Below are 13,526 nucleotides of genomic sequence, written 5' to 3' on the forward strand. Positions count from 1 at the left end.
CACATGAGCCCAGGAAGTCAAGGCTGCAGTGAAGCATGTTCATGCCACTGCTCTTCAGCTTGGATGGCAAAGAGAGATCCTGTCTCAAAAAAATAATAATAATAATCAAGATGAAGGTTCGTGTTGTAAGTGTGGGGATCAAAAATGGCAGGCACCTGGTTCTAGGATGCTTCAGGGCTACAGTACTAGTTCTACGCTGTCCAACAAGACACACTTTATGTGAAATAAATAAACACATTATTTGTTTAAGCCATGTTAATTGGTTTTTTCCTTATTTGTATACACACGATCTTAATTGCTAGAAATAGAAATAAGTAAATTAGAGACATAAATACATTATAAACCAGAATCAAGGGTTTGCAATTCTCAGTGTCACAATAGTGACATTGCAGAATAGGAGGCTCCAGTCTCTCCTTCCACCCAAGGATACACAAAATAAATATCCATTCACAGATCAATTGCCTCTGAGAGAAAGTCGGAAACAAGTTGAGAGACTTCTACATACGGGGCAACAAAAAAAAATCCACATAGACTGGGAAGAAAAAGCTACAGCACCAACCTCACCCAGGCACTACACCATACAATTGAGAAGGAATCCCCAACATCCAGCTTCTCCCTGGGGAAAAGAGGGTTTAGACCACACATTAACACCCTAACTCTAAGGTTCCCCACAGCTATCCACTTAACTTACCAACTCGGGGAGGAGAGAGGGCTAAGTATGCAGGAGTCTCTCTCTAGACCACCAGAAAAAGTACCAGTATTATATTGACAAACAAGCACTTCCAGAGGTTTAATTTTCTAGGATCAGGGCAGAGAAAGGGATGAAGCTCAAAAGTCCAAGTTTCTGCCTAGATGAGACTTATTAGCATGTTCTGTAAATTGCTGCTCCTGACAGTGGAGCTTCTAACTAGCCTCAACACAAGTCCATATATGACAAGTGCACAGCTAACCTCATATTCAATAGTAGAAAGTTGAGGGATTTTCCTGTAAGATCAGGAAAAAGATATGGATGCCCACTCTCACTACTTCAATACAACACAGTATGGGAAGTACTAGCCAGAGCATGAGACAAGAAAAGTAAATGAAAGACATCCAAATAAGAAAAGAAGTAAAATTGTCTCTGCTGATGGCATGATCTTACATACAGAAAATCTTAAACACATCATCAAAAAACTCTTAGAACTGATAATTAAATTCAGTAAAGTTGCAGGATACAAAATCAACACACAAAAATTGATAGTGTTTCTACATGCTAACAACAAATGATATGAAAAAGAAATTTTAAAAGCAATCCCATTTACAATCGCATCAAAGAAATAAAGTATTTAGGAGTAAATTTAACCAAAAAAGTGAAAGTCACTGAAAAATATAAAATATTAATTAAAAAGTGAAGAAGACACAAATTAAAAAGAGATACCATATACATGGATTGGAAGAGTTGATATTGTTAAAATGTCTATACTATCTAAAGCAATTTACAGTTTCATTGAAATCTCTATCAAAATTCCAATGTTATCTCTCATAGATACAGGAAAAGTCATTGCAAAAAAATTCATATAGAACCACAAAAATACCCAAATAGCCAAGGCAATCATTAGTAGAAAAGAACAAAGCTGGAGGCATCACATTGCCTGATTTCAAGCTGTACTACAAATTAATAGTAATTAAAACAGCATGGTACTGGCATAAAAATTGATACATCAACCAACAGAATACAATAGAGGGCCAGAAAAGAACTCATGCCACTACAATTGATTTTAGACAATGGTACCAAGAATATGCAATGGAAAGGGGACAATCTCTTAAACAAATGGTGAGAAAACTGGATATCCATCTGCTAAATAAAATTGAATGCTTATCTCACACCATATACTCAAGCAACTCAACATGAGACTTAAATATAACACCAGAAACTGTGAACTACTAGAAGAAAAGATTGAAGAAAAACTACAGGACATTGATCTGGGCAATAATTGTTTAGATTTTACCCCTAAAGCAGAGGCAACAAAAGCAAAGATAGACAAATGGGATTAAGTCAAACTAAAAAGCCTCGGCACAGCAAAGGAAAAAACAGAGTGAAGAGACAACATATGGATTAGGAGAAGTATTTGTAAGCCCTGTATCTAATAAGGGATTAATATCCAAAATATATAAGAGGGCTGGGAGCGGTGCCTCATACCTGTAATGCCATCACTTTGGGAGACCAAGGCAGGTGGATCACCCAAGGTCAGGAGTTCGAAACCAGCCTGGCCAACATGGTGAAACCCACATCTCTACTAAAAATTTAAAAATTAGCCAGGTGTAGTGGTGCCTGCCTCTAATCCCATCTACTTGGGAGGCTGAGGCAGGAGAATCTCTTGAACCGAGGAGGCAGAGGCTGCAGTGAGCCGAGATTGCACCACTGCACTCCACTCCACCCTGGGCAACAGAGTAAGACTCTGTCTCAAAAAAAACCTATATATATATATATACACACACACACACACAATCATATATATGGAACTTAACTCTATAGAAAGAAAATAAATAATCCAATTAAGAAATGGGCAAATCACCTGAATATTTCTAAAAAGAAGACATATGAGTGATTAAGAGATACATGAAAAAGATGCTCAACACTAATCATTAGAAAGTTACAAATTAAAAACAGTGAGATATCACCTCACATCTGTTAGAATGGCGATTATCAAAGAGAAAAAAAACAAGTGTTGGTGAAGATATGGAAAAAGGGAAACACTTGTGCACTGTTGATGGGAATGTAAGTTAGTGCAACCATTATGGAAAACAGTAAAACGTTCCTCAAAAAACTAAAAATAGAATTACAACATGATCCAGCAATTTGGTTTATGGACATTCACTCAAAAGATTTGAAATCAGTATGTCAAAGAGATGTCTGCACTCCCATGTAAACTGCAGCACGATTCCCAACAGCTAATATATAGAATCAGCCTAAGTGTCCATCAATAGATAAATAAAGAAAATGTGGCATATATATACAATAGAATACTATTCAGTCTTAAAAATGAAGAAATTCTGTTATTTGTGATAACAGGAATGGAACTGCAGAACATTATGCTAAGTGAAATAAGTCAGGTCAGGAACAGGAAAACAAATACCATATATTCTCACTTATATGTGGAATCTAAAACAACCGAACTGATAGAAGAGAGTAGAATACTGATTGCCAGAGGGCTTGGGGGTTGGGGGAAAAGGGGAGATGATAGTCAAAGGCTATAAAGCCTCAGTTAGAATGGAGGAGAAAATCTGATCTCTCTTTTAAAAAATAATAAATTGCACAGCCAGTTGAATATAGGTAATAATAGAGTACAATCCACCTTCCTATCCATGGATATCACATCTATTGATTCAACCAACCTTAAATCAAAAAAAAAAAAAAATTGGAAAAAGAGGCCAGGAGAGGTGGCTCATGTCTGTAATCCCAGCACTTTGGGAGGCCAAGATGGAGGATTGCTTGAGCCCAGAAGTGCAAGACTAGCCTAGGCAACATGGAAAGACCCTATCTCTACAAAAAAACAAAATTAGCTGGGCATGGTGGCATGCACCTGTGGTCCCACATACTCAGGAGGCTGAGGTGGAAGAATTGCTTGAGCCCAGGAGTTCCAGGCTGCAGTGAGCTATGGTCATACCACTGCACAACAGCTTGGGCAACGGGACAAGATTCTGCCTCTAAAACAAAAAAGAATAAAATTCGGAAAATAAAAGTGTTTGTATTGGACATATACAGACTTTTTTCTTGTCATTATTCCCTAAAAAATATAATACAACAACCATTTACATTGTATTAGGAATTATAAGTAATTTAGACTGGGCACAGTGGCTCACGCCTTAAATCCCACCACTGTGGGAGGCTGAGGCAGGAGGATTGCTTGAGTTCAGGAGGTCCACTCCAGCCTGGGCAAACACAGTGACAGCCTATCTCTATAAAAACAAATTTTTAATTATCTGGGCATGGTGGTGTGAACCTGCAGTCCCAACTACTGGGGAGGCTGAGGTGGGAGGATCACTTGAGTCCAAGAGGTCAAACTACAGTGAGCCACAATCATGCCACTGCATTCCAGCCTGGGTAACAGAGCAAAACCCTGAGAAAAAAAAAAAAGAATTTAGTTAGACTCAATATTGCCTGCAGACTCATTATGAACTTGGAAATGTGCAAAAGATAACATGGTAGCATATCCAAAATTATGGAGAAAGAGAACAGATTGACAAGACAAGGTGGGGCCAGCCATTATTGTATTCCAGATGTGAGGTAATAATCAACTTGATCTAGTAAACAAGCACAGCAATGAATAAGAATATAGAAATTGAAGAGACACTACAGACATGAAGACAGAGAGTTTAGACATTAACCACCTATACAGGATGAAGGAGAGAGTAAGGGCAATGGAGATGCTTAGGACAAGGGACTGAATGAATTGAGTTCTTATATTTGGTTGGTGAAAAAGTAATTGCAGTTTATGCCATTAATAATAAAATGGAGCGTGGAAGAACAAAGCACTTCGCAAGGCAACTAAGGCTGGTTTAAGATGAGGGAAATATGTAACACAAAATTGACCATAACAATGAGACAGTTTAAAATACTGATTACAGGGAGTAATTAACATACAAAAAATGATTTCTTCCTATTCAATCCTCTAGAACAGCATTAATTTAATAAGGTTGTTATAATCTCCATGTTACCTGTGGCATGCCTAATATTATGTAATCAACCATCCTCTCAACAGATGTACTTGCCAGACGAAGGTCATCATGCCCATTGGTAACATTTAGAAACTTAACACAGTTTTCTAAGCTTATCAACTCAAAATTACACCAAGGCCAGGAAGGAGAGTAGAGTACTTGTAAACCAATAGTAATACTTCCGTCTGCTTAAGTGAATTTGAAAAATCAGTGGTTATGTACAAATAGCCTATCAAAATTAAGCTAGTTGATAAAAAACATTGTTAAAAGAAATTAAAGAAGACCTAAATAAATGGAAAGACATCCCGTGTTCATCTATTGGAAGACTTAATATTGTTAAAATGGCATTACTTCCCAAATTGATCTACAGATTCAAAGTGATCCATATCAAAATATTTGCTATCTTTTTAATAGAAATTGACAAGATTACCATAAAATTCATGTGGAACTTTACATAACCAAAATAGCTAAGAACCAAAACAATCTTGGGAAAGAACAAAATTGGAGAACTGACACTTTCCAATTTCAAAACTTACATAAAAGCTACCATCATCTAGGTGCATGGTTCACTTCTGTAATCCCAGCAATCTGGGAGGCCAGGACGGGCAGACCGCTTGAGGCCAGTAGTTGGAGACCAGCCTGGACAAAATAGCAAAACCCTGTCTCTGCTAAAAATACAATAAATTAGCTGGCTGTAGTGGCACATGCCTGTAATCCCAGCTACTCAGGAGGCTGATGTGGGAGAATCACCTGAGCACGGGAGGTAGAGGCCAAGATCATGCCACTGCACTACAGCCTGGGCAACCAGAGTGAGACCTTGTCTCAAAAAAAAAAAAAAAAGTACTGTCATACTGGCATAAAGAAAGCCATCAATGAAATAGAATTGAGAGTCTAAAAATAAATCCTTGTGTTTGTAGTCAACTGATTTCAACAAATGTACCATGGTCACTCAATGGGGAATGAATGTCTTTTCAACAAATGGTACTAGGACAACTGAATATGCACATGCAAAGAATGAAGTTCTACCCACACCTCACACTATAACCAAAAATTGACTCAGAATGGATCTTAGACCCAAATGTAAAAGTTAAACTTATAAAACCATTAGAAGAAAACTTGGGGTGAATCTTTGTGATATTGGACTAAGTAATCATTTCTTAAACATGACAAGAAAATTGTAAGAAACCAAACAAATAAATTGGATTTCACAAAAATTAAAAACTTGTATTTCAAAAGACACTATTAAGAAAGTGAAAGATACTTGACAAAATTGGAGAAAATATCTTTAAATAACATCTGATAAGGGACTTTTATCTAGAATATACAAAAACATTTCCATCTCAATAATTTCAAAAATATAATAACCTAATTTTAAAATGGACAAAAGATCTGAATATATTTTTCTCCAAAGACAAATACAAATGAACAATAACCAAGAGAAAAGATTATTTGGTATCAGGAAAATGCAAACCAAACCACATGGAACCACCTCACCCCACTGGGATGGCTGGAATCAAAAAGATAAGAAGCATTAGCAAGGTTGTGGAGAAAGTGGAACCCTCAAAACATTGTAGTGAGAATACGAAATGGTGCAGCAAATTTCATGCCTAGGTTTTCTTCTGAGAGTTTTATATTTTTAGCTCTTACATTTAGGTCTTTGATCCAGCCACAGTTTCTCAAAGATTAAGCATACAATTGCTGCATGATCCAGCAATTCCACAGCCAAGTATATACCCAAGAGAAATAAAAACTTATCTATACACAAAATCTTGTACACAAATGTCCATACCAACATTATTCATAACAGCCAAAACAGAAACAATCAAAACCATCAACTAATGAATGGAAATATAAAATATGATATAGCCACACCCAAATATTATTTGTCTATATAAAGCAATGAGGTACTGATATATGCTACGTCAATGAATCTTGAAAACATTGTGCTAAGTGACAGAAGTCAGACAAAAAAGACCACATACTGTGTAATTTCATGTATATGAAATGTCTAGAATAGCAAATCTATAGAGACAAAAAGTATATTAGATTGCCTAGAGCCACCCCAATATGGGGTGACTGTTAAGCATATGGTTTTCTTTTCAGGATGATGGAAATGTTCTGAAATTGATTGTGGTGGTGGCTGCATAGCTCTGTGACAAATACTAAAACTATTGAATTGTATTTAAAATGTATGAGGGTACAATATGTGAATTAAACTCAATAAAAATGTTATAAAAAATAAAATAAGCTAGATTCTAAATATTATAGTGAGGTCAAAGGAACAACACACTTTTTAAATACAGTAATGAGGACATAGCCACTGGTCACTGAAACACCATAGACCTTACAGTTCTCCTTAACCTGGAATTAACGGAGAAGGTTTCATAGCATTAAGGAAAGCCCTCTAAATGTGTACAAAAATGGAGAACTCATACAGTTTCAATTTTCTGGCAAAGTGTCCACATTTTAATGAGATTCTCAAATTAATTAGATCCCAGAACCATTGAACTAGCAGTAGTGAAGGTGGACAGTAAGAATAATTTGCTTCTTCCCTTCTCCAGTTTCCTCAAAGTATCTCATCTTCTTCACTTCACTCTATCTAGAACACATTATTCGAGCAGTCCTGCTAACATTCCATGGGCAATTTCATGAAAGTCACCTTCATTAGCATCTTTGACTCCGTGCCATTTTCACCTACTGGCTGATTCTTCATTTCCACCCAGTGTTGTAAAGTGGTTAAATAAAATAATGGTGACCTCACAGGAAGAATTTTCTTCCCTAGAGTTAACTCTTTTCAGTTTGTTCTGGATTGGACCACTTCTCAGTTCAAAGAGTACTTTGCACCTTAGTGTCCTGAGGGTATCTATATTACCCTTCTCAGTTTCCATATTGACCCTACCACTATTATTCATCATTTGGCTCCTATCTGATCCTCTAACTGAAACTAATATCTACAGATTTTTGGCAATATGACAAAATGGACAACTTGATTTTATTTCAGAATCTGTGTTTCTGTAGCCCACACTTTCAGCAAGCTGAAATTCAAAGATATGAAAAGTCTTGTAGCAAGTTTTTGACCTCCATTCTCATTGTACATATCCTTCTACACAACTCCTAGGATTATTTTCTCTAATAATTATATGCATCCCACTCTTGTTAGGGCTCACACATATACCTGATCAAATCAAAACTCTCCATGCCAGCATTCAGGTCTGCAGGTTAGACACCTCCAATTCCATATGTGTCCAGATTTACTTTTGGTTCCATTCAGTTAAGGCCTCCCTTCTCTGTCTCTTTGCCACCACACACCTCTGAACCTCTCATCACACTGTTCTGCACACTAAAAAATTGACTGCCCCGTTATTCATTGTAAATATTTTAAGATTTACACCAAACATCAGGACATGCAGGAGGCCCATTTAGGTTAAAGCCTTTCACCTAACTCTCCCATATGCTGTGTGATATGACCATGCCCACTTTCAATTTATGACTATATATTTTGCATTTTCTAACTTATTTGTATTTCCTTTTCATCTGAGGCATGCATTCTGTCTTTCCTCAGATAAATTATTAGTACCTAAAAATATTGCTCACATATTCTAATTGTTTAACAATTCAATTATAAATTCTCCATGGTGCTTCACCCAGATCCATACTCATAATAAGTACTTAAAGTGATCGTGAAGAGTTTCTTGCCTCACCATTTAAGCAATCATTATAGAACTAATCAATGAACCACAAGATGTAGGCAAACAAATAACATTTTACCTGTTCCATTTTGATCAGGAAACAATCAATAAAGTCCCGAGGATTGTCCATGTCCAGGGATTCTTGATGTTCTTTTATTCTTTCCAAAACATAACTTTTAACATAAGCAAAATTTTTAACTACTTTGTTATGACTTCCTGGGAGATAATCGATGAGAGCTGGGAAATTATTGCAGACCTTAAAGATTTTTTAAAATTAATCAAATTAAACACATGTATTGAAGACATATACCATAAGTTAACTGCTGGTTTAAAACTGAAGTAAATTTTTAAAAATTGTCTCCCTCTTTAAGAGGAGCATTTGAGTGTACGTACAAAGTAGTCCTCTATACTGAAAGATTTAAGTTAGAAAATTCTCAACAAGGGATCAAAGATGATAATTTCCTATACTCATATATTGTTTTCAGAATATTAAAATATCTTCATGTCAATTATCTCATTTTTTACTTTAATTTTTCTCTATAGCCTTGAAATATAGAATTACATGAATTGCTTTAATTCCCATTTTGCAGATAAGAACAGAGGTTAAGGAAATTTGAATAACATGAAATAGACCACAAAGCTGTTCCCTGCTATTTCTACTCCTAGCAGGAAGCCTCAGAAATAGAATCACTCTTTTGTAACTGGGAGGGGTACAAAGATACCATAAAATGTAATTCAGCATTTTATGGATAAGTACCCGTACACCAGAGTAGTTAAGATACTTCCGTGAGTAGTTAAGATAATCACACAATTATCTTTTAGACAGAGTTTGGGACACGCTAGCTCAGCACAGGGCAAAACTGTAATTTTTTAATGATTCATACACCCCAAAACCCAATCATTTTGTCATCTTAATCTTAATTGCCTTGCTGAAGCAGCAAACACCCCTATCCTATTCAGAACTTCCTGATAGCATCTGTGCTCCCAAACATTCTCCCCTTTTGCCAAATAATGTGATGAAGAGGTCTCTAGGTGTGAATTAGAGGAAAAGCCTGTGAGTAATGCCAGCTTTTCAACAAGGGACTTGGATTTCCATTGAGTGTGTGCTTTTGGACAGTCACCAAAGTACTGCCAGAAACTGGATTTGGGGGTTTGGTGGGAAAAAAAACACTAGCTAATGGGCTTGAATTCCAGCTCTATATTCAGGCATTTCTTTTCTTGTCTGTAAAATAAAGAAATCATCTATCTTTCCCAGATGTTAATGCCACAATGCTAAGATATGGACAAGCTGTAGTGTTCAACCACTCACTTCACAGAGTAATAATGCCTACAAAATTGGCACAAAAGACAGTTCCATGGGCCCATCTCTCCATGAAAACACCCAAAACTTCAAACAAAAAAGTCAGAATCAACTTTAACAGAACTCTGGAAATCAGTCAAAGGTTTACAGCAAGCAAGAGAAAGCTGAATAAAGAAAATGGCAACTTAAAAATAGTAGAAAAGCTTTGTGGGTTTATTTTTATTTTTATTTTAAGTTCCAAGGTACATGTGCTGGATGTGCAGGTTTGTTACATAGATAAATGTATGCCACGGTAGTTTGCTGCACCTATAAACTTATCACCTAGGTATTAAGCCCTGCACACATTAGCTATTTTTCCTAATGCTCTCCCTTCCCCAACCCTCCAACAGGCCCTAGTGTGTGTTGTTCCCCTCCCTGTGTCCATGTGTTCTCATTGTTCAGCTCCCACTTATAAGAAAGAACATCCGGTGTTTGGTTTGCTGCTCCCGCATTAGTTTGCTGATGATAATGGCTTCCAGCTCCACGCATGTCCCTGGAAAGGACATGATCTCATTCCTTTTTATGGCTACATAGTATTCCATGATGATGAAGTATTTATGGCTACATAGTATGGCTTACGGCTACATAAGCTTTGTGGTATGTTTATTTGCTCTTGTCCCACCTCCGTCATCAGCTTGGCAGTGATCTTGTCAAGGGTAGCCCTGTTCCCAGTGGAGGACCCTGGTTCCTGGTTCCAGAGAGACCACAGAAGACCGTACTTGCAAAAAAGTATATTTCTCTTTCTCACCTGTCTGAGGACTACCATGGGCTAACATGAGGCACTCACCTTTGTTTCACCTGATTCAAAATTCATTCAGGGTGGAAAAGCAATGGCCATTTCTCAAAAACCTTCTAAGACAAATGAACAACCCAAAGCTACCTGGGGCAAATGATAACAGTTGAGGCACACAGTACAGCACTAAAATTCTGAAAATAAAAGCTGAGAGACAGTTTCTTTGGAAAACTGGGATGTTCAAAAGTGCCTATGTATACTAAGAAATTTAGAAAGTTATCAACATGCCCAGAGCAGGACAGGCTAATTAGAAAAACGTGAGAAGATCCTGAACTTTCACCTCTGGCTGATATCCAGGCTCAACTTAAGCAGTAAGTGAAGGCTATGACAAGGAGTGCCCCAACCAATCTGAAAGACCAGCCTGCCTCCCTCCCTCCTTTCCTTCTTTCCTTCCTTCATTCCTTCCTTCATTTCTTTCCTTACTTCCTTCCATCTTTCTTCTGCTATTTGTATATATAAATACATATATTTTTTCTATGTCTCTTTTTTGCCTCTCCACATTTAAGAAAATTTCTGTCAAAACTATCTGAACATAAGCTAAAGAAAAGACTTCAGAAACCACACATGATTTGCAAAAATAGTTTTGAAAAGTCACTAAAGAAAGATATAGCCTTCAGAAGAAAAAAACAAAAACAAACAAACAAAAAAAAAAACTATAGCAGGCAACAAAATACCCTAAAGAGAGGAAAGACTCTGATTTCCAGAGTTACCACATAAGAGTATCCAAAATTTCCAGTTTTCAAACATTCACTTCACAGCTTGGTACATACAAAGTTTTGGACTGGGATTGGGGCAAGATGGCCAAATAGGAACAGCTCCAGTCTGGAGCTCCCAGCGAGACCAATGCAGAGGGCCAATGACTTCTGCATTTCCAACTGAGGTGCCTGGTTCATCTCATTGGGACTGGTTAGACAGTGGGTGTAGCCCACGGAGGGCAAGCAGAAGCAGGGTAGGGAATTGGCTCACCTGGGAAGCACAACGGGTCGGGGAACTCCCTCCCCTAGCCAAGGGAAGCTGTGAGGGACAGTGCTATCTGGTCCAGATACTACACTTTTCCCATGGTCTTTGCGACACGCAAACTAGGAGATTCCTTCAGGTGCCTACACCACAAGAGCCCTGGGTTTCAAGCACAAAACTGGGTGGCCGTTTGGGCAGACACCAAGCTAGCTGCAGAAGTCTTTTTTTCATACCCCAATGGCACCTGAATTCCAGCAAGACAGAACCATTCACTCCCCTGGAAATGGGGCTGAAGCCAGGGAACCAAGTTGTCTAGCTCAGAGGATCCCACTCTTATGGGGCCGAGCAAGCTAAGATCCACTGGCTTGAAATTCTCGCTGCCAGCACAGCAGTCTGAAGTCCACCTAGGATGCTCGAGCTTGATGGGAGTGGGGGGTGTCCACCATTACTGAGGTTTGAGTAGGCGGTTTTCCCCTCACAGTGTAAACAAAGCCTCTGGGAAGTTGAGTCTGGGCAGGGCCCACCGCAGCACCACAAAGCCCCTGTAACCAGGCTGCCTCTCTAGACTTCTCTCTGGGCAGGGCATCTCCGAAAGAAAGGCAGCAGTCCCAGTCAGGGGCCTATAGATAAAACTACCTCTCCCTGGGACAGAGCACCTGGGGGAAGGGGTGGCTGTGGGGACAGCTTCAGCAGACTTAAACGTTTCTGCCTGATGGTTCTGAAGAGAGCAGCAGATCTCCCAGCACAGCACTCAAGCTCTGCTAAGGGACAGACTGCCTCAAGTGGGTCCCTGGACCCTGAGCCTCCTGACAGGGAGACACCTCCCAGCAGGGGTCAACAGACATGTCATACAGGAGAGCTCTGGGTGGCATCTGGCTGGTGCCCCACTGGGATGAAGCTTCCAGAGGAAGGACCAGGCAGCAATCTTTGCTATTCTGCAGGCTCCACTGGTGATACCCAGGCAAACAGTGTCTGGAGTGGACCCCCAGCAAACTGCAGCAGACCTGCAGAAGAGGGCCTGACAGAAGTAAAACTAACAAACAGAAAGCAATACCAACAACATCAACAAAAAGGACGATGACGCAAAACTCCATTCGAAGGTCACCAACAGCAAAGACCAAAGGTAGATAAATCCATGAAGATGAGGAAAAACCAGCACAAAAAGGCTGAAAATTCCAAAAACCAGAATGCCTCTTCTCCTCCAAAGGATCACAACTCCTCGCCAGCAAGGGAACAAAACTAGACGGAGAATGAGTTTGACAAATTGACAGAAGTAGGCTTCAGAAGATGTGTAATAACAAACTCCTCCAAGCTAAAGGATTATGTTCTAACCCAATGCAAGGAAACTAAGGACCTTGATAAAAAGAGGAATTGCTAACTAGAATAACCAGTTTCGAGAAGAACATAAATGACCTGATGGTGTTGAAAAACAAAGCACAAGAACTTCATGAAGCATACACAAGTATCAATAGCCAAATCTATCAAGCAGAAGAAAGGATATCAGAGATTGAAGATCAACTTAATGAAATAAAGTGAGAAGACAAGATTAGAGAGAAAAGAATGAAAAGGAATGAACAAAGCCTCCAAGAAATATGGGACTATGTGAAAAAACCAAACCTATGTTTGATTGGTGTATCTGAAAGTGACAGAAGAATGGAACCAAGTTGGAAAATATACTTCAGGATATTATCCAGGAGAACTTCCCCAACCCAGCAAGACAGGCCAACATTCAAATTCGGGAAATACAGAGAACATCACAAAGATACTCCTGGAGAAGAGCAACCCAAAGACACATAATCATCAGATGCACCAAGGTTGAAATGAAGGAAAAAATGTCAAGGGCATCCAGAGAGAAAGGTTAGGTTACCCACAAAGGGAAGCCCATTAGACTAACAGCAGATCTCTGTGCAGATCCCTACAAGCCAGAAGAGAGTGGGGGCCAATATTCAACATTTTTAAAGAAAAGAATTTTCAACCCAGAATTTCATATCCAGCCAAACTAAGCTTCATAAGTGAAGGGGAAATAAAATCCTTTACAGACAAGCAGATG

The 13,526-nt window shown here is 38.6% G+C and overlaps 1 protein-coding gene across 1 annotated transcript in view; it reads right to left on the minus strand.

Annotated features, from left to right (window-relative positions):
• Positions 1 to 13,526, minus strand: part of LOC105545510 (cytochrome P450 2C18) — a 38,197-nt gene that overhangs the window by 15,336 nt on the left and 9,335 nt on the right. Inside the window, exon 5 of the mRNA XM_011988457.1 lies at positions 8,467 to 8,603. Within this exon, the coding sequence (XP_011843847.1) occupies positions 8,467 to 8,603 (137 nt within the window). The remainder of the gene's footprint in view (positions 1 to 8,466; positions 8,604 to 13,526) is intronic.

This window comes from Mandrillus leucophaeus, unplaced genomic scaffold, assembly GCF_000951045.1.
Source record: "Mandrillus leucophaeus isolate KB7577 unplaced genomic scaffold, Mleu.le_1.0 Scaffold331, whole genome shotgun sequence".
NCBI lineage: Eukaryota > Metazoa > Chordata > Mammalia > Primates > Cercopithecidae > Mandrillus > Mandrillus leucophaeus.